We start from the raw sequence: 20588 nt of genomic DNA, 5'->3' as shown, positions 1-20588 counted from the left end.
AATATGTTACAATAACATAAAATGGGAAAGAAAAATTATACGTTAAAGCCGAATTTCATAAAATGCAGCAAAGAAAAATTAGCGCCCCGAGCCGATTGTGACGTACATATTTTCCTACAATAACCGAAGCATTCGTCTTTGTATTAGATCGGAATTAGTGTTCGTGTGTCGTATGAATAGATATCGTTGCGGGAATTCAAATAAACCGTTAAACTAAGTTTAGATTCACATCGTACATGTATAGTATACATGCTGGCGAATTCGGCTGTACAGCCGTTTTCAATTTCAGAATTAAATATCTGGCTTATTTCGCATTTTTCGACACATGTTCTTCTTAACTTTTATTTTAATTTATATTGAAATATATATATATATAATAATTGTTTACACATTTTATATAAATTTATAAATATTTGACAAAATCGTATATACCCGCTTTAATATAAATCATAGTAAGATAAATACATCAATTACCATTAAATGTGCTTGTTTATATGTTATTTTTTCCACAACTGTTTCGGATGCGATTACATGTTGCCCCGTTATTAAGGGGACGTTTTTACCTTTTTTTTCCTATACTGCACGCTAAAATGCCCTTTTTGAAAGTAATGCCATGCCCCTTTGCCCTCCTGGGAAAAACACTATGTACATGTGCAGTTCAGTATTCCGGAATGTGATTTACGCAATTTCAGATGAAAACCCCTTGTCTTAATTTGACGTCAATTGCATCATAACTTTAAATAGCAACATTACCGGATGTTTACTTGACAGTTTAGAAAATGATAACCGCATGTGTTCATGATTTTCAGTAACACTTAAAACGTCATTTTAAGCATTTAGATAGCAAATTTAATCGTGCCTCGTAAAAACGCGTGTACACTGTAACTCCAATATAACGCTCTCCGTTATAACGCTGAATCCAATATAACGCGGGTGGGTCTTGGATCCCATTTTTTCTCCAACCTTCCATTTCTGATTCAAATCCATGGTTATGCAATTTCATGTATTTTCAGACAATTCAAAGATGGCGGCGATCACATCTTCATTGCTTATTATACTGTCCGTTGAACCGATTTTAATCGCTTTGAGGTTAAACAACACCGACAGCTAATTGGTGTTAATCTGTTGTGTAATGTCAATAATGGTGTGAAAAACTTGCGTGTCAGTGTTTATTACATGTATTCCCTATCAGAGCGGTACGGTGCACTAATTTCAATAAGTTAAGTGCAAGCGGGATAATTATAAAATTAAAGTTATATAAATCGATAAAAACATTCTTACTTTGAAAGGATTTCAGTTTGACTCTATAATAAAGGAGCGGCTTTGAAATATACTGCGCACAGCATAAAACAAGTTTTTCTGTCATTTCATTATCATTCTAGTATTTAGTCATTTAATTCAGTTCTTGTACGAGAAATTAATTAAATAATCCAGAAGATTTATTTGCATGCTAAGGAAGTGTTATTGTTAACAGAGATTCACTTTCATTTTTGCCCAGTATCAGAAAGTCCCCGGAAAGCACGTTTTTTGCATGACAGTGTATGACGCAATAAAACCTTTCTTTGTACATGTAACGTATTGCATTCAATCTAAATTTAAATTTGCTCGTCCAATGAAAGCTCTGCCCCATAATGCACTGTTCTCTTTACACTTCTGAAAAATGGCATATGCATATAGTTGTGTTTACGAAATTTGTAAACATATTTATCGTCATAAATGTTTAAGATTATTATTTTTTTAAGTGATGTTGTAATTTTATTGGATTATCGGATAAATATGCACATTAGACAAGCGGTATGTATAATGTTATCATACGATTCGGTTTATATGCATGTATTTGCGGATGAAAACACAGAATGGTATGGCAATGGTAATACACAGTACCTATATTATAGGCTATACTATACCTGTGTTATAGCCCCCTGCAAATAAATGAGCTCAAAACTTATAACGCGGATTCTTTTATAACGCTGTTGCGTGGCTTGGACCCCGTCATCCGCGTTATATTGGAGTTACAGTGTATATCAGGTAATAGATAGGGTAGTAAAGAGTATTATGCCACACGGTGACGGCTTTAGTTTGACCACTTAGCAGGTATATAGATGTTAACAACAAGGTAAATTTTCGTCTCAATTTTTCTTTGAAAACGCCTAATCGGATGTCTCAAACTCTCGTTATCTCGATATTTTTTCTTGTTTACGCCAACTTTGAGATAACGAGAGTAGACTGTATATAAATCAACATAAGTACAGATGTATGACGAGTGCAGTTGAAGTTGACAAACAAAACTGATAAATTAACTGATCAACAACAATTGGTTTTTGTAACCAACACAATGTCATGTACAAATAAAAAAAGAGGGCCTGAAAGGCCAAAAGTCTCTCACCTGAGATAACAAGATATTATTAGGACATCTCTTCTGACCAAGTTTCATGAAGATCGGAAATAAATGTGGCCTCTAGAGTGTTAACTCTTTCAGTGCTGGCACCGAATTTTGAAGGCCTTTGCAAACCGTTTGGATCTAGATGAGACGCCACAGAACGTGGCGTCTCATCAGGATCCAAACTGTTTGCTATTCTGATAATATTCTTTGAAAAAAATCAAAGATAATGCTAATTTTAGAAATTCAGCAGACAACATTTTAGCAGACGACAAATTTCCCAGCATGCAAAGGATTAAAAAGGTTTACCTATAGCCATATAAGGAACAAGAGGGCCATGATGGCCCTGAATCGCTCATCTGACTAACCAAATACAATCCCAACCCAGTTTTCATCAAGATAAACATTCTGACCAAATTTCATAAAGATTGGATGAAAACTGTGACCTCTATTGTCTACACAAGGTTTTTCTAATATTTGACCTATTGACCTAGTTTTTGATCCCAGGTGACCCAAATACAATCCCAACCCAGATTTCATCAAGACAAAAATTCTGACCAAATTTCATGAAGATTGGATGAAAAATGTGACCTCTATTGTCTACACAAGGTTTTTCTATTATTTGACCTAATGACCTAGTTTTTGACCCAAGATGACCCAAATACAATCCCAACCCAGATATCATCAAGAAAAACATTCTGACCAAATTTCATAAAGATTGGATGAAAACTGCGACCTCTATTTCCACACAAGGTTTTTCTATTATTTCACCTAGTGACCTAGTTTTTGACCTAGTGACCTAGTTTTTAACCCCAGATGACCCAAATACAATCCCAACCCAGATTTCATCAAGATAAAAATTCTGACCAAATTTCAAAAAGATTGGATGAAAACTGTGACCTCTACTGTCTACACAAACAAATTGTTGACGTTTTTTTTATTATTTGACCTAGTGACCTTGTTTTTTACCTCAGATGACCCAAACACAATCCCAACCCAGATTTAATCAAGATAAACATTCTGACCAAATTTCATAAAGATTGTATGAAAACTGCGACTTCTTTTGTCTACACAAGGTTTTTCTATTATTTTACATAGTTTTTGACCTAGTGACCTACTTTTTGACCCCAGATGACCCAAATACAATCCGAACCCAGATTTCATCAAGATAAACATTCTGACCAAATTTCATAAAGATTGGATGAAAACTGGGACATCTATTGTCTACACAAGGTTTGGGATTTTGGCCTAATGGGATTGTTCACCCTCGGGACTTCGGTTATAAACCATTGCCCGAGCACACTGCTTAACATAGAACTCTGCGTAAAAAAAGCAGAAAACGGCCATAAAATGGACAGCCAGATTTTACTGGGCTGTACCATTGATATAAATAGAAACTTTGCAGTGTTGGTGCGGTGCCTTGGTTTTTAACCAAAGTCCCGAGGGTAAATAACCCCATTAGTCAGTCAGTCGTAAAGATTGGATGAAAACTGTGACCTCTACTGTCTACACAAACAAATTGTTGACAGACGGACGCACGCACACACGCACGCACACACAACGGACGCAGGACATCACACGGTCACATAAGCTCACCACTTCATGACAGGTGAGCTAAAAATGCCCCACCCCCTGGCAGCCATGTTTTTCAACCAACCGGCATCAATTTTGAATTCGTCCAAGATATTATCGGGATGAATCTTCTGACCAAGTTTCATGAAGATCGGACAGTACATGTGGCCTCTAGAGTGTTAACAAGATTTTACTATAGCCATATAAGGAAAAATGCCCCGCGCCTTGGCAGCCATGTTTTTCAAGTTAACATAATTATTTTCAAACCCATCCAAGATATCATTGAGACCAATCTTCTGACCAAATTTCATGAAGATTGGACAATAAATGTGGCCTCTATAGTGATAACAAAGTTTTACTAAAGCAATGAATAGCCATATAAGGAAAAATGCCCCGCCCCTGGTGGCCATGTTTACCAAGCAACCAAAACCATTTTCAAACTCATCCAAGATATCATTGTGACAAATCTTCTGACAAAGTTTCATGATGATCAGAAAATAAATGTGACCTCTAGAGTGTAAACAAGGTTTTACTATAGCCATATAAGGAAAAATGCCCCGCCCCCGTGGTGGCCATGTTTTTAAACCAACTGGCATCATTTTAAACTCGTACAAGATATTATTGGGATTAATCTTCTGACCAAGTTTCATGAAGATCTGACTACAAATGTGGCCTCTAGAGTGTTAACAAGATTTTACTATAGCCATACATAGTCATATAAGGAAAAATGCCCGCCCCTTGACAGCCATGTTTTTTCAAGCAAACAACCATTTTTGAACTCATCCAAGGTATCAATAAGACAAATCTTCTGACCTTATTTCATGAAGATTGGACAATTAATGTTGCCTCTTGAGTGTTAAAAAGGCAAATGTTGACGCCGCACAACGGACGACGGACAAAAGGCAATCACAAAAGCTCACCATGAGCACATTGTGCTCAGGTGAGCTAAAACATTAAGCACAAGTAAGGCATTGTGACAAGGTACATATTTTATAACATCTTAAAGAAACTTATTTACATATTTTAGTGTTTTTGAAAAACTTTGTTTAATGCATTTAAGAAACAAGAGGGCCATGATGGCCCTAAATCGCTCACCTGACTCATTAAGATCAGATGAAAACTACGACCTCTATTGTCTCAGAAGGTTTTTCTATTATTTGACCTAGTGACCTAGTTTCTGACCCAAGATGACCCAAATACAATCCCAATCCAGATTTCATCAAGATAAACATTCTGACCAAATTTCATAAAGATCTGATGGAAATAGTGACCTCTATTGTCTACACAAGGTTTTTTCTAGGATTTGACCTAGTTTTTTGACCCCCAGATGACCCAATTACAATCCCAACCCAGATTTCATCAAGATAAACATTCTGGCCAAATGTTATTAAGATGACCCAAATTCTATCCCAACCCAGATTTTAACAAGACAAACATTCTGACCATATTTCATTAAGATTTGATGAAAACTGTAACCTCTACTGTCTACACAAGTTTTTATAAAACTTAGACCTAGTGACCTTGTTTTTGACGCTTGATGACCCACATACAATTCAAATCCAGATTTCATCAAGATAAACTTTCTGACCAAATTTCATAAAGATTTGATGAACACTGTGACCTTGATTGTCTACACAAGGTTTTTCTATTATTTGACCTAGTGACCTAGTTTTTGGCCCAAGATGACCCTAATACAATCCCAACCCAGATTTCATCAAAATAAACATTCTGACCATATTTCATAGATTTGATGAAAACTGTGACCTCTATTGTCTACACAATGTTTTTCTATTATTTGACCTAGTGACCTAGTTTTTGACCCCAGATGACCTAAATACTGTCTACACAAACAAATTGTTGACGGACGCATGCACACATGCACAATGGACCCAGAACGTCACACGATCACATAAGCTCACCATGTCACTTTGTGACAGGTGAGCTAAAAAACAAACCCCACATAACATCTAGAATAGTTTTATATAATTTTGTACAATGTGCCTGCCCACGGGTAATACCTATGACCTCTAGAAGTGAAGGCTTACAGCCTAACACACTACCACTACACCAACCAAGCCTTTGATATTAGATGATCGTTGAAACGGTATGCCATGAAATATCAATCAATTAACATTATGGTCTAAACCCTTATGCATATATTAATAATAGTTTTCTAAGACAATAATGTTATTTTACTTGTTTTAATATAATGCATACATGTATATCAATTATATCACAATATTTTTTTAAATTGTATTTTTATTTAAACTATGAACAAATCATCTTTATAAATGCAAACTGCTGCTTAAAATATAAGCAGCTAAAGCTGTATTTCCACTGTCATTTAAAATTGGGAGCAGTTTTGTGGACATTATTTTGCAATTATAAATTACTAGATAATACATCAAAAGTTGTGTAAGATAGTGGTTTTGCTAGGGATGGATTTTTTTTATATAAAGAATTCTGTATAATATTTCCAATTAAACCTATTTCTAAACAAAAGTATTGAGAAAACATTGATCCAACCATTAATTGAATTTAGAGAGGGCCTGAAAAGCCCAAAATTGTTCACCTGAGATTCAAAGGAACTGACCTGCTCTGTGAATCCCAAGATATCATAAGAACAAATGTTTTGACCAAGTTTTATGAAAAGTGATTTATAAATGTAACTTTTAGTTAGAGAGCTAACAAGGTTTTACAATAGCCATATAAGGAAAAGTTTCCCACCCTAGGCTGCCACATTTTCAAGACAACAGACCAGAACTATTTTTGAACTCATCTAAGATATCATTAAAATAAATGTTCTTACCAAGTTTCATGACGATAAGACAATAAATGTGACTTTCAGGGTGCTAACAAGTTCTTACTATAGCCATTCATACGTGGAAAAATGCCCCGCCACCTGCAGGTGGCCATGTTTTCAACATGCCTGAACCATTTTCAAACTCATCCAAGATATCACTGAAAAATCTTCTGAACAAGTTTCATCGAGATCGGACAATAAATAGAGACTCTTGAGTGTTAACAATGTTTTACTATAGCCATATACGGACAAATGCCTGGTGGCTAGGTTTTTCAAGCAACTAAAACCATTATTTAAATCTTTAAAGATATCATTGGCACAAATCTTCTGGCCAAGTTTAATGATGATCGGACAATAAATGAGGCCTCTGGAGTGTTAACAAGGTTCTACTTAACTATACCCATGTAAGGAAAAATGCCCGCCCCCGGTGGCCATGTTTTTCAACAGACCAGAACCATTTTCGAACTCATCCAAGATATCATTAGAACAAAATTTATATTCTGACCCAGTTTCATGAAGATTGTACTATAAATGTGACTTTTAGAGTGTTAACAAGTTTTTACTCAAGCCATATAAGGAACAAGAGCACCGCCTTGCGGGTGCAGACCGCTCATCTATTTTCTTTTTAAAGGTGAAGGGACTCTCAATTTCAATCACAAAGGAGGGAGGCGTGGAGTGAAGAGAGGTGTTTAGTGTGGGGGTGTGGACATTTATTACATTATCTTCCAAAAATGCGAAAATAAATGCGCAAAAAAAAAATATTCGGGGGTGGGGGGGGGGGAGGGGCTTGGGGGGGAGGGTATTCTTGGGTGCGATGGTTGGACGGTATTTCAAAAATAAAATAATAAAAATAAATATTTGTGTTTTTTCACCTTTTCAAAAAAAAAATTGGGGGGGGGGGCGGGTTGGGGGGGGGGGGGTATAGTGTGAGGGTGTGGTGGTCATTTGTGAGATGATCTTAAAAAAAAACAAAAAACAAAAAAACAAATAAGGGGGGAGGGGATTCGGGGGGGGGGGGGGGGAGTCTATTGTGGTATGTCAGGTAAGAGTAGTTTTGTCAAAGTATCAATCAAATCTAATCATAAATAAAGAAGTTATGACAATTTTAGCAAAATTTAATAATTTGACCTTGAGAGTCAAGGTCATTCAAAGGTCAAGGTAAAATTCAACTTGCCAGGTACAGTAACCTCATGATAGTATGAAAGTATTTGAAGTTTGAAAGCAATAGCCTTGATACTTCAGAAGTAAAGTGGATAGAAACACAAAATTTAACCATATATTCAAAGTTACTAAGTAAAAAAAGGGCCATAATTCCGTAAAAATGACAACCAAAGTTATGCAACTTGTCCTATAACTGTACCCTTATGATAGTTTGAGAGTGTTCCAAGTATGAAAGCAATATCTATGATACTTTAGGGGTAAAGTGGACCAAAACACAAAACTTAACAAAATTTTCAATTTTCTAAGTATAAAGGGCCCATAATTCTGACCAAATGCCAGTCAGATTTACATAACTTTGCCTGCACAGTCCCCTTATGATAGTTAATAACTGTTGCAAGTATGAAAGCAATAGCTTTGATACTGTAGGAATAAAGTGGACCTAAACACAAAACTTAACCAAATTTCAATTTTCTAAGTATAAAAAGGGCACATAATTCTGTCAAAATACCAGTCAGAGTTACATTACTTTGCCTGCACAGTCCCCTTTTGATAGTTAGTAAGTGTTGCAAGTATGAAAGCAATAGCTTTGATACTTAAGGAATAAAATGGACCCAAACACAAAACTTAACCAAAATTTTAAATTTTCTAAGTATAAAAAAGGCACATCATTCTGTCAAAATGCACGCCAGAGTTATCTAACTTTGCCTGCCCAGTCCCCTCATGATAGTAAGTAAGTGTACCAAGTTTGAATGCAATAGCATTGATACTTTCTGAGAAAAGTGGACCTAAACGCAAAACTTAACCGGAAGGCAACGCCGACGCCAAGGTGATGACAATAGCTCATAATTTTTTTTCAAAAAATAGATGAGCTAATAATTTTTTTTCAAAAAATAGATGAGCTAAAAATGCCAAGCCCCCTGGCGGCAATGTTTTTAAACCAACCAGAAGCATTTTGGAACTAGTCTAAAATATGATTGGGACAAATCTTCTGATCAATTTTCATGAAGATTAGACAATAAATGTGGACTGTATAGAGTGTTAACAAAAGTTTTACTATAGCCATAAATGGCCATATAAGGAAAAGGTCCCGCCCCCTGGTGGCCATGCTTTTCAAGCAACCGGAACCATTTTTGCACTTGTTCATGATATCATTGGTATAACTCTTCTGACCAATTTTTTATGATGATCGGACAATAAATGTGGCCTGCTAGAGTGTTAACAAGGTTTTAATGTAGCCATATTAGGCGGCCATGTTTTTCAACCAACTGAAACCATTTTCGTACTCATAAAATATATTATTGGCACAATTCTTCTGACCAAATTTCATAAATATCAGACAAGAAATGTGGCCTTTTAAGTGTTAACAAGGTTTTACTACAGCTTTTTGTAGCCATATAAGGAACAAGGGACAAAATTGTCACAAAACCAGATTTTCATTGTGAAAAAAAATCTGATAAAGGGAGACAACTCAAACTGAACTTTTTAACTGAACAAACAAAATTAACTCCCTTTGTAAGTTTGTTTTAAAATAAATCTATTTTTAGTCGTGGCGACCTTGACATTTGAGATATTGACGTGATTCTTTCGTGCGACACACCGTCCCATGATGGTGAACAAATGTGCCAAATGATTTTAAAATCTCATAATGAATGACATAGTTATAGCCCAGACAAGCTCATTTATGGCTATTTTTTACCTTTGAACTCAAAGTGTGACCTTGACCTTGGAGATATTGACGTAATTTTTTCGCGCGACACACCGTCTAATGATGGTTAACAAATGTGCCAAATGATTTTAAAATCTCACAATGAACGACAAAGTTATGGCCCGGACAAGCTTGTTCCGCCAGCCCGCCAGCCAGCCAGCCAGCCAGCCCGCCCGCATTCCCCAATCTAATAACCAGTTTTTTCCTTCGGAAAACCTGGTTAAAAATGCCCCGACCCCTTGCAGCAATGTTTTTCTAGCAACTGGAACCATTTTTGAAATCATCCACGATATCATTGGGACAAATCTTCTGACCAAGTTTTATGATGATCGGACAATTAATGTGGCCTCTAGAGTGTTAACAAGGTTTTACTATAGCCATATAAGGAAATGCCCCACCCCCTGGCGGCCATGTTTTTCAATCAACCGGAACCATTTTCTAACTCATACAAGATATCATTGGCAAAAATATTCTTACCAAATTTCAAAAAGATCCAACAATAAATGTGGCCTCTTAACTGTTAACAAGGCACAACTGACAAAAGGCGATAACAAAAGCTCACCAAGAGCACATTTTGTTCAGGTGGGCTAATAAAAACTAACTCATGGGAATAATTATGTACAAGTAGTCAATAGCTGTAAATATCTACAAAACATGCATACATTTTTTATTTGTTACATGATACATGTATGTCTTTCAGTAATTGCCACAAATGAATTATAATTAAGGAAATAATAAGGAAATAATAGAACAAGGGACAAAATTGTCACAAAACCAGGTTTTCATTGTGAAAAAAAAATCTGATAAAGGGAGAAAACTCAAATTGAATAAGTCGCTGTGGTGTAATGGATATGGTGTCCGCCTAGCGACCGGGAGGTTACGGGTTCGATCCCCACCTCGGGAGCGTTCTTTAGATCTTCCCCAAAGACACCAAGTACTGGTTCTAGGCCCAGGAAACGGACTCGAGAGCGTTTATATAAGCCTTAGGCTTTCGATGCAATCGAGCTTAAATAAATGGTTTAAACTAAATTGAACTTTTGAAATGAACAAACAAAATTAACCCCCTTTGTAAGTTTGTTTTAAAAAAAAATCTATTTTTAGTCGTGGCGACCTTGACATTGGAGATATTGACGTGATTCTTTCGTGCGACACACTGTCCCATGATGGTGAACAAATGTGCCAAATGATTTTAAAATCTCACAATGAATGACATAGTTATGGCCAGGAAAAGCTCATTTATGGCCATTTTTGACCTTTGAACTCAAAGTGTGACCTTGACCTTGGAGATATCGACGTAATTATTTCGCGCGACACACCGTCCAATGATGGTGAACAAATGTGCCAAATTATTTTAAAATCTGACAATGAACGACATAGTTATGGCCCGGACAAGCTTGTTCCGCCCGCCCGCCAGCCAGCCAGCCAGCCAGCCAGCCAGCCTGCCCGCATTCGCCAATCTAATAAACAGTTTTTTCCTTCCGAAAACCTGGTTAAAAAACCTGGTTAAAAACCTGGTTAAAAATAATTCGCTATTTCTCATACATGCATGACTTTATGGCCAATAATATCTCTTATTAACGCTTTTTATGTCCACTAAATATGATAATTTATACAGGAACAGCTCCCTTGCAAAAAGTTAACCCACTTTCATACCAAAACACACTTAAACCAACATAAAACTGTGTTTTTTCTAAGTTTTTCTGAGCGGAAGTTGGTTTTTGCTAATAAAAGCGAGTTTTATGTGAGCTAAACTGTGCTTAACTGAGTTTAAAGTTGGTTTTTTGAAGTAGATGTGTGTTAAAGCAAGTTTTTTTGCTGTAAGAAGTCGGTTTTTTATGTGTCAAAAGTGAGTCTTTTTATTTATGAGTTGGTTTTTGTGTGTTTAAGTGTGTCTTTTTGTTTCATAAGCGAGTCTTTTACAACAGAAGTGGGTCTTTTTATAAACAGAAGTGGGTTAAAGCGAGTTTAAGTTGGTCTTTTTATAAATAATTTGAAAGCCGCAACAAGGCTAAAAGACTCACTTTAACACACTTATCAATAAGTTGGTCTTTTGTTTATTAACATAACTCAACAATAAAACAATAATTCTTCAACTAGGTCTTTGTTTCATGTTTATAGCCATATATTATCAAGGTGAAATGTAAAGGGGCTTTTTTACAGCTTGTTTGCCATTGCACCTTTTGTACATTTATGGGCTCCCCATAATTTTAAGGAAACATTGGATAAAAATTGCTCTTTCAGAACATCACAGGTTCACAGATACTAAAAAAATGTTAAAATGTTCAAACTTAGTTTTATACCTGAATATGAAATTGTTTGTCTTTCACTTTGAATCAATACATAAATATTAAATATATTATAAGAACAATCACACATCTATAAAAATGTGAATACTTCCATTTAATTCATGTTCTTTGGAGAATTCAATAGACTTACAGTGTGTTTTTTTATTCATTTTTTGAGGGGGAGAGTGACACTGTTTCTATAATAAATAAAACTAGTTTCAGTGTGAAAGTGTTGATTAATATATGGAAACTTATGTGGGCTTGCCAGCATCAATTATATCTCCTCAACATAAAAACAATAACTATTTTAACTTTCTTATACTGATATTTAACCCCAATACAATTAATGCTGGTGTTGAAATCAGTAGATATTTCTCAGATTTAGTAATTGGCTGACACACATAAGAGATTAGCCCTCCCCCCCCCCCCCAATTAAATCATAAACATTAATTCTTATCACAGTATCAGTGCTCCATCTATAGGCCTAACAAAGGGGTGTTGATAGACTTTTGATTGGCTGAGCCACCATCTATTTGAAAACAAGCGACTTTGATTGGCTGGAGACAGGAAGTTATGTTTTGAAAACAAAGGGGGTTTTCATCAACTGACTTTGAGCTTTAAGGTATAATTGAGTAACATTAAGACTTATAATTCTAGTTTAAATTGTCTTGAATAACTTTCAGCATGAAGTATTGTGTGGTGAAAACAATGTGTATGTACTACAATGTGTAAATCAACAATAAGTTTGTTGCAAAGGAGATTCAAAGTGGATGGTTAAAGTGATATGGTCTCATAATTCATCAACTGCCTGTTATCTTGGAATACTGAAGAACAGTTGTTTTAGGTTTGTATTTTCATTTTTACATCACTTTTTTATTTAGTTTTATATTGAATTAATTATGATCATTATCATATTTATGTATTGTCACTGGGAAATGTAAATGGATAAGTATAAATGTAATGCAATTATAAGGAAAAACAACACCATTTGAATAATTATGGCTGTATTTTATGATTATTGTCATCTTAAATGTTATTTATACCTATTTCTGGACATTAATGAACAGATTTCTTTCCCACATATTCAATAATCAATGAAAACTTTTATATTTTAAATTTGAAGGTTAAACTCCCAAGGTGAAATTTACATTGATTGGAAGATTCTTTGGATAGAATATTTCTGCCAAAAGACAGCAGAAGGGGGACTAACTGATGTATGGATTTTGACACCAGATTTTACCCTGCACGAGCAGCCCAACTTGAGTAGATCAGGAGTGGGAAAACCGAGCCCTGTCCTTGACCAAGGAAAGTTGGATTTGTTGAGAGGTAAAACTATACAGGTTTTAGCATTTGAAAGGCGTCACACTTCCGACCAGTCCACACAGCCAAATGAGACCACATATCTTGGTACATTTTCAAACAGTATTTTCTACCACACGTAATTTCTTTTAATTATTTATGAATGACAAGCGTTAAGTCACATGTGATCACAGGATTTAAATTGCAAAAATAAACAAACAAAAACAACAAGCAAACAAACTTGTTTTGATTTAAATTAATAATATTTATAGTAACAAGATATACCATAACAGCAATATTTATCACTTACATTATAAAATATCTTTCAGGACCTGATCTCAAATGAGATCATGCACAAGACGCACCTCGCAAAGGCCATGACAGTATAGTTTTCAGACCTGATCAGCTGGTGACTGCTCTATGAAGTGCTGTTCAACCTCCCCTAAGGGGGAGATTCGAGAGGGTCTCCTGATTGCTGAACGCTACGCCATGGTTGGTATGATTCTTTTTTATAGGGAAAAAGGGGATTTAAATATATAGGTGTTCTACTGCCTCTATATTCATTTTGAAACAAACATAATGCAATTGATTCAAATTTGACTCCAGCACATAATCTGTCTTGCGTTAATTTAATACTACTGCTAAAATTTAAGAGTTACTAAAAATTGCGTTTGTGTATAAAAGTTTTGAGAATTTAACACATAGGCAGACAAAAATAACCTCAGTATAAAGTTAACGATCAAGCTCGTATTTTGAACGATATAAAAAATTCAAGCAACAGTAATTTGCCTCCTTGTTTCAAAAACCTCTTTTGAAATCCTTCTAATGTAGATGATGTTAAAATGGGATATCTGAACTGATGATATTGATGTAAAAGTTTATCCCACCAAAATCAAGTCATTCAGATCAGACTTGATTTGGGTGGAATAAACTTCTACATGTTTTTTTAATACTGTAATGTACAGTAAAATCCTGCATTGATTGTTCATATACATTTCAGTTGTCATCTCCAAAAAGTTTGCCCTGCCCATATCAACAGTGGAAGAGAACATGAGATGGGCCTTGAGGAGGCTTCGTGTCATGAACTGCGGGGAGAATATATAAACTGTTTAGTGCTGAGCAATATGTTCCTTTGTTCATAGGTGTAAATATGTGTAAAGGGCTATTCCAGGAAAAGATAGGATGAAGGATTCCTTAATGTTGTCATTTTATAAATCCGGTACCACCAACACAGTTAAAAACAGTTATTATTAATTTTATCCTCTGTATCACCCCTCACTAACTGAAACTGTATATAATCATGGTTCATACCCTTCCTCCCATTTTTACCTGTGGTAGCCCTAAGAGGAGAATGTTATTTATTTTAATTTATTATGTTAAATGTGCTCGCATATTGTGATAATGTATTTTGGGTAGATGTTTTCCTAGTTTTGTTAAAAATGCACTGTAAAAATGTTCACATCATTTTTTTTTAAATATAAACATTGTTTTTTGCAAATTGTGTGTGTCTTTTATTTATAATCACATGGGGCTTGTAATGATCTGTTGTGATTTTATCTCAAATAACCTTTTACCATTTTTTTACAAAGGTTACAGGTCAAACAAGCAAAATTTTATGATCCCTTAAGCGAACAAAAGACTCACAAAAACCAACTTAAACACACTATTGTAGACAGAAGTGTGTTTAAGTTGGTTTTTTGTGAGTTTTGGTATGTTGGTTTTTTGTGAGTTTTGGTATGTTGGTTTTTTTGTGGGTTTTGGTATGTTGGTTTTTTGTGAGTTTTGGTATGTTGGTTTTTGTGAGTTTTTTCTGTGTTTAACTCAGTTTTAACCAAGTTGGTAAAAAAAACACTTTAAACACAGAAAAAACCAACATACCAAAACTCACAAAAAACCAACATACCGAAACTCACAAAAAACCAACATACCAAAACTCACAAAAAAACAACTTACCAAAGCCCACATTTATGTAACAAGTGAGTTTTTTCTGTGTTTAACTCAGTTTTAACCAAGTTAGTAAAAATACCCACTTTAAACACAGAAAAAACCAACTTACCAAAACTCGCAAAAAACCAACATACCGAAACTCACAAAAAAACAACTTACCAAAACTCACAAAAAACCAACTTACCAAAGCCCACATTTATGTAACAAGTGAGTTTTTTCTGTGTTTAACTCAGTTTTAACCAAGTTGGTAAAAATACCCACTTTAAACACAGAAAAAACCAACTTACCAAAACTCACAAAAACCAACATACCAAAACCCACTAAAAACCAACTGCCAATACCGCTTGGTTTAACACGGATAAAACTCGTGTTTAACTCGAGTTTTACACACTTATTTGGGAAGGGAGTGTCTTATAATATTAATTTCATTAGATGATAAAAGTGCACTGGAAAATTATTTCAAAAGAACTATTTATAGTTCATTTAAGGCATAAATGTTATGAATGTGGGTATGTTGAAGTAAAATAAATGCCATGACTGCCTAAATCAGGGCTCAATCTGACATCCAAGACATGAAACTATTTTACCTTTTTTACTTTTATTTACAAACCCGGCCGTTGAAAAAATAAAATTCAGAGAACTGTCTTCATTTATTCCCTCTGCTGCTATTTGCAGAGGCCATGATGATCCATAAGCGGTGCTCACCTTAGTTAAAAGACATCGTTTGTTAAAGATTCCCTTGGTGGTCTAGTTTTTTAGCTTATTTGACCCCGTTTCAAACATGGCTTTTTTTTATAAGATTGACCTTAGTTGTTTGAACGCATATGACCCAGATTCGAACTGAGCTTAGATACAAATGTATGAAGATAATTGAAAGAGTGGGAAAATGTTTGTATCTACATGTAGAAATTGACACAGTAGTCCTCGCCCATATACAAGTTGGAGAATCTATGTTGGTGTTTTGCATAGTCAATATTTTCTCTACTAAATTGTTGAGTTATACAAATGATCTTTTATACTGTGAAACTTGTATTAGTGTTATTATTACAACTCTATGTAATCAGCAAATCTGTGATGAATATTTATTTCATGTCTTTACAGTAATTGGCACCTTTAATTACCTCACTGGTTTCAGATGTGTTTGTTTTGCAAAAGTACATTTGCTCGAATAACCATATTTTCCAGACTATAGGACGCTTAATAATCTTTACAGAGTTACCTGCATCATTTTTTTTTTCAGTGTCTTATAATAAAAAGGTCATCAGACAGATATTTTGCATTCAAACATCATGAAAATGCTTTAATATGCTTTTCTCTTTAAAATACAAAAATATGGAAACATTTCTGTAGAAGAGCAGTAGATATTCCCAAATGTGTTAACCAAATATACTATAGCAACTCATTTTCTCTGAAAGAAAACAAATCTCTGACATTTTTAAGCTTTAAAGGGATCGTCAACCAGTTTGACGCAAAAAATAAAAGTTCTAAAATACGTATTTTTTACAATTATTAGTTTATATTGAATAAAATATCACGACTAGTATATTACATTACTTGAAAAAAGTTCATATTTTTAGTATATTCGATAATAAAATTTCACGAAGTGAAGTTGAAAGTACATTGCGAAAATAGGTGACATAACGATATCCACACTATAAATAACGCAAGTAGATTGATAATTTTTTATATAAAATATATACAATTCACTACGCATGCACAATTTGCATTCCTGGGTTTACCATGTGACGATGATGATCAATCTACTTGCGTTATTTATAGTTAACTGGTAGTTACCTGGTACACATACCCAGTAAATTTTTATTATGCCCTCAATCTATCAGGTGGCAGTCCCCCACCTGAAAAGTATGCTTTTTTCCCCTTTTGGGGGAAAAAATTCCCCCTAAAAAAATAAAAAAAAATATATATTTTTTTTTTAATAGAAAGATGTGTCTCATGATTATTATATCTCAATTCTATTTCAATTTAATCTTTTCAAACATACTAAATTATGAAAAATGCAATGAATATAGTGCAAACATGTACACATGAAATAATGAGAGAGTAAGTAAAATATTTCCCAAAAAGAGAAACGCCGCGAAAATTCCCCCTCCTAAGGGCTGCAGACCCCTTCCCCCAAAGTAGTGCGAGGGCCCTGAGTCGTGATATTTTAATCAATATAAGCTAATAATTGTAAAAACATACGGTATTTTAGAACTTTTATTTTTTTCGTCAATCTGGTTGACGGTCCCTTTAAAATCAAATGTTTATTTTAGTTCCTATTTGAAATAATAGTTAAATGTTGCATTTTAAATTGTATTTTATTTGATTCCCTCCTCCTATGGCCTACCTAGACCTAAAATTTGTGTATTGTGAAGATAAAGAAATAAATGACCTTAATAACATACTGAATATTAATTCTTCCCCATACAAATTACCGGTAGTGAGTATTTACCCTCAGCTTCAAATATTGTCAGGTGCACTGTACCAAACATGATGAAATAACTGTGGTAAAGACCTGGAGGCACCAGAGAATTTCCACTTTAATGTATTGAACGTTATTACATGTAACATGATAGTCCAGGTCATAAATGAACATTTAATGACAGCATGTTGTAGAAAGATGTCGTAGTCATATAAAGAAGTCTTTGATGTATGGAAATATCCTTCACTTGGCTGAGAATTGTATTTCAGACACTCTACTTTTTATGATATTTTTTGTTTTAAGCAATATAGAGTATGAACTATACCGTTATTGTGAATGCTTTTGAATTTGGGAAATAAAAAGGGAGGTAATTGTGATAACATAGAATTATTTGTAAATTATAAAGCAATGGTTGCTCATCTTAGGCAACTTATGGTTACAAAAAGGAGGCAGTTTAAAAGGGCAGGTATATGTACTGAAAAGGATTTTACAATGTATTTAATTGCTGTGAATGAAATCTTGTTCAATATCGTAAAATGTTTCAATTGTTAGAAATAAATTTTGTTTAATGCAATTGGCCATGGATACACACAAAAATAATATACAAGATCTTTAGGATTTACAAACAATTCAAAGACTGCTGACCTCACAAAAGGGAGTGTTTTATATAAAATCTTAGATAATAATGAGTAAGTGAAAACATATCACTTTAAACTATAAGTTTATTATTAATCACTGAGACATTTACAGCAATTGGTAGGCAACAAAGTAAACACTGGTGTTATTTGAGGAAATATGGGTATGGATTGAAATGATGAAAAGACTTCACTCACGGAATATATGCCCCCAAATTGAGCAACTTTCTGACATACTCGCAGAGGGTCTCATTTCCCCCGGGGCAGTGGGGGAAACCAAAAACTCCTGCAAACATGGTTGTTGATTAAAACAATTTCTAGATGACAATATGCTCTGATATTTATAATTTGACATTCATTTTTAGATACGTAAACCAGACACTGAAATTTGAATTTGTCTCAGGAATATATTAATAATAGATGGGTGTTGTGAGTTGTGATATCTGATTTATTAATGAATATTAAACACATGAAAGATTTGTGTGCTAAAGATGTATGGTACATTTTACTTCTTTAAAAACACAGTTAAGTTACCAATAACCATGTGCAATAAGTGCACAAACAAATCATAGTTTGCATCCAGAATATATGTAAAGTGTTACGCAGAGAAAGTACTAAAATTTCGTATCAATTTTGCAAAGCTTCATTAAACCTGCATGGAAAAATATCATTATTCCCAGTATATTTAAAACAAACTCGTCAATAATAAAACAAGGAAAATAGCACACAGAAATGTATGTAAAAAATAAGATTTGGGCCTCAGCTTTGTTGTAAAGTTTTACATACAAATACATACAATAACAAATCTACTCACAGAACCAATTAATTAGAAAACAAAGATATTAGATCAATCTCCATAAAATTTACACACAATTATGCAGATGACTGCACAATGAGTTATTTTCATGTATCAATTGTTTACTTTGTGGTCATATAAAATTAGCCATAAAATGATGTGATATTTTTCAGATTTTGTTCTCAAACCAAATATCAAATGACTTGCACAAGTGGTAGAAGTATACATTAACCTATGAATGCCAAAGTTTTGTAGGATCAGCCTATTTACTGTTGTAGATCTTGCATCATAGGCAAATATTTATCTTTATTTAAGCTAGATTTCTTTCCTATTTTCTCATGTATGTTAATCATATCGCAGCAGTCGGTTAAAAACCTCACACTTTTCCTTGGTAAACTGCATTCCTAGTACTATGTTCACACACTCGTGAGAGCAACTGACAACCACCCTACTTGAATCAGAGGTAGGGTGAGATTTGTTTAAAGGATTTCATATCAAATCATTATGAAATATATGCTGCAGGGCCGGAGATTGAACCAGCCATCCTTGGATTTGTAGTCCAGATTTCTACCAGCAGAGCTAGTTTTCCCATTATAATTCAACTTTCTGATAATAATATAGAATATTTCTTTTTTTTTTTACTTTTTTTTTTGATATTTGTGAACTTTTAACTATTTTAACTTAAATGATCATATTCCCAAAATTGTGCTATCTTATTTATGCATAACTGTCAAAGTTTCACATTTTTCAATTATTTTTACAAATACATTATAATACCTTGCTGTTGGCCTCCCACTGAGATCAGATTGAGGACTGGGGGAGTCGGGCACCTCTGGGCCACAGCACGGCTAAACAAAGAAACAATGGACAATTAAAGGATATATTCATTATTCAATTAGAAATGCATCCTTTAGACACTGATTAAATTAAATTTCACTGGACACATAATGTGAACAGTTAACACAGCATTATGTTCCAGTCCTCTGTATTGTTCATTACACATAATACCTATATCACAATGGTGACATTGACCTTCAGCAAGCAACATAGTAGGTGCACTTAACAGTCGCCTTGATACGTTCATCATTTTTACCAATTTATTTTCTAAACACATAATGCCAGACAAAGTTAAGAGACAGACAGGAACATGCAATTTCACATGATGAATTGTAAGCTACAAGCACAAAACATTGCAGCAAAATGACCTCCATAAAAACACAAGGTATTGAATGAAAACTGTTTTTTTTTTCTCTTTTAAAACAGTGACCTTTACCTTGACCTGACTGCACCAAATACATCCCATATTAGCCCATGCAGTGCGCACATTCCAACAAGACTGAATTATTGATAAGAACATACTTTCAAAAAGGAATCCTGGTTTTATCAGTTTCTGAGTTAAATCTTCATGTAAAGTAAAAACTTTAATATTTTTCATGCATGAATTCATTCAAGAAACCATCAAATATTCCAAGATCAAAGATCACAAAAGTTACATAGCGCTGCTATTAAAGGGGCAGGGTGGAAAGCCAGACTAGTCTATGATGAGCATTTTAGAATAATTGCTAAATGCAGTGGATGTCTTA

The 20588-nt window shown here is 34.4% G+C and overlaps 1 protein-coding gene and 1 long non-coding RNA gene across 2 annotated transcripts in view; one reads left to right on the top strand and one right to left on the bottom strand.

The window, feature by feature from the left end:
- LOC127860837 (palmitoyl-protein thioesterase 1-like) overlaps positions 1–20588 on the bottom strand; it is a 63113-nt gene that overhangs the window by 33895 nt on the left and 8630 nt on the right. The window contains exon 4 of the mRNA XM_052399144.1: positions 19783–19853. Within this exon, the coding sequence (XP_052255104.1) occupies positions 19783–19853 (71 nt within the window). The remainder of the gene's footprint in view (positions 1–19782; positions 19854–20588) is intronic.
- On the top strand, positions 12335–13680 carry LOC127860845 (uncharacterized). Its single transcript, XR_008039946.1, has 3 exons — positions 12335–12750; positions 13030–13232; positions 13535–13680. It is a non-coding gene; the product is annotated as an uncharacterized LOC127860845 (long non-coding RNA).

This window comes from Dreissena polymorpha, chromosome 15, assembly GCF_020536995.1.
Source record: "Dreissena polymorpha isolate Duluth1 chromosome 15, UMN_Dpol_1.0, whole genome shotgun sequence".
In the NCBI taxonomy this organism is placed as follows: Eukaryota; Metazoa; Mollusca; class Bivalvia; order Myida; family Dreissenidae; genus Dreissena; species Dreissena polymorpha.
Note: the sequence above shows the minus strand (reverse complement) of the source record. Positions and strands in the feature narration are given on the sequence as shown.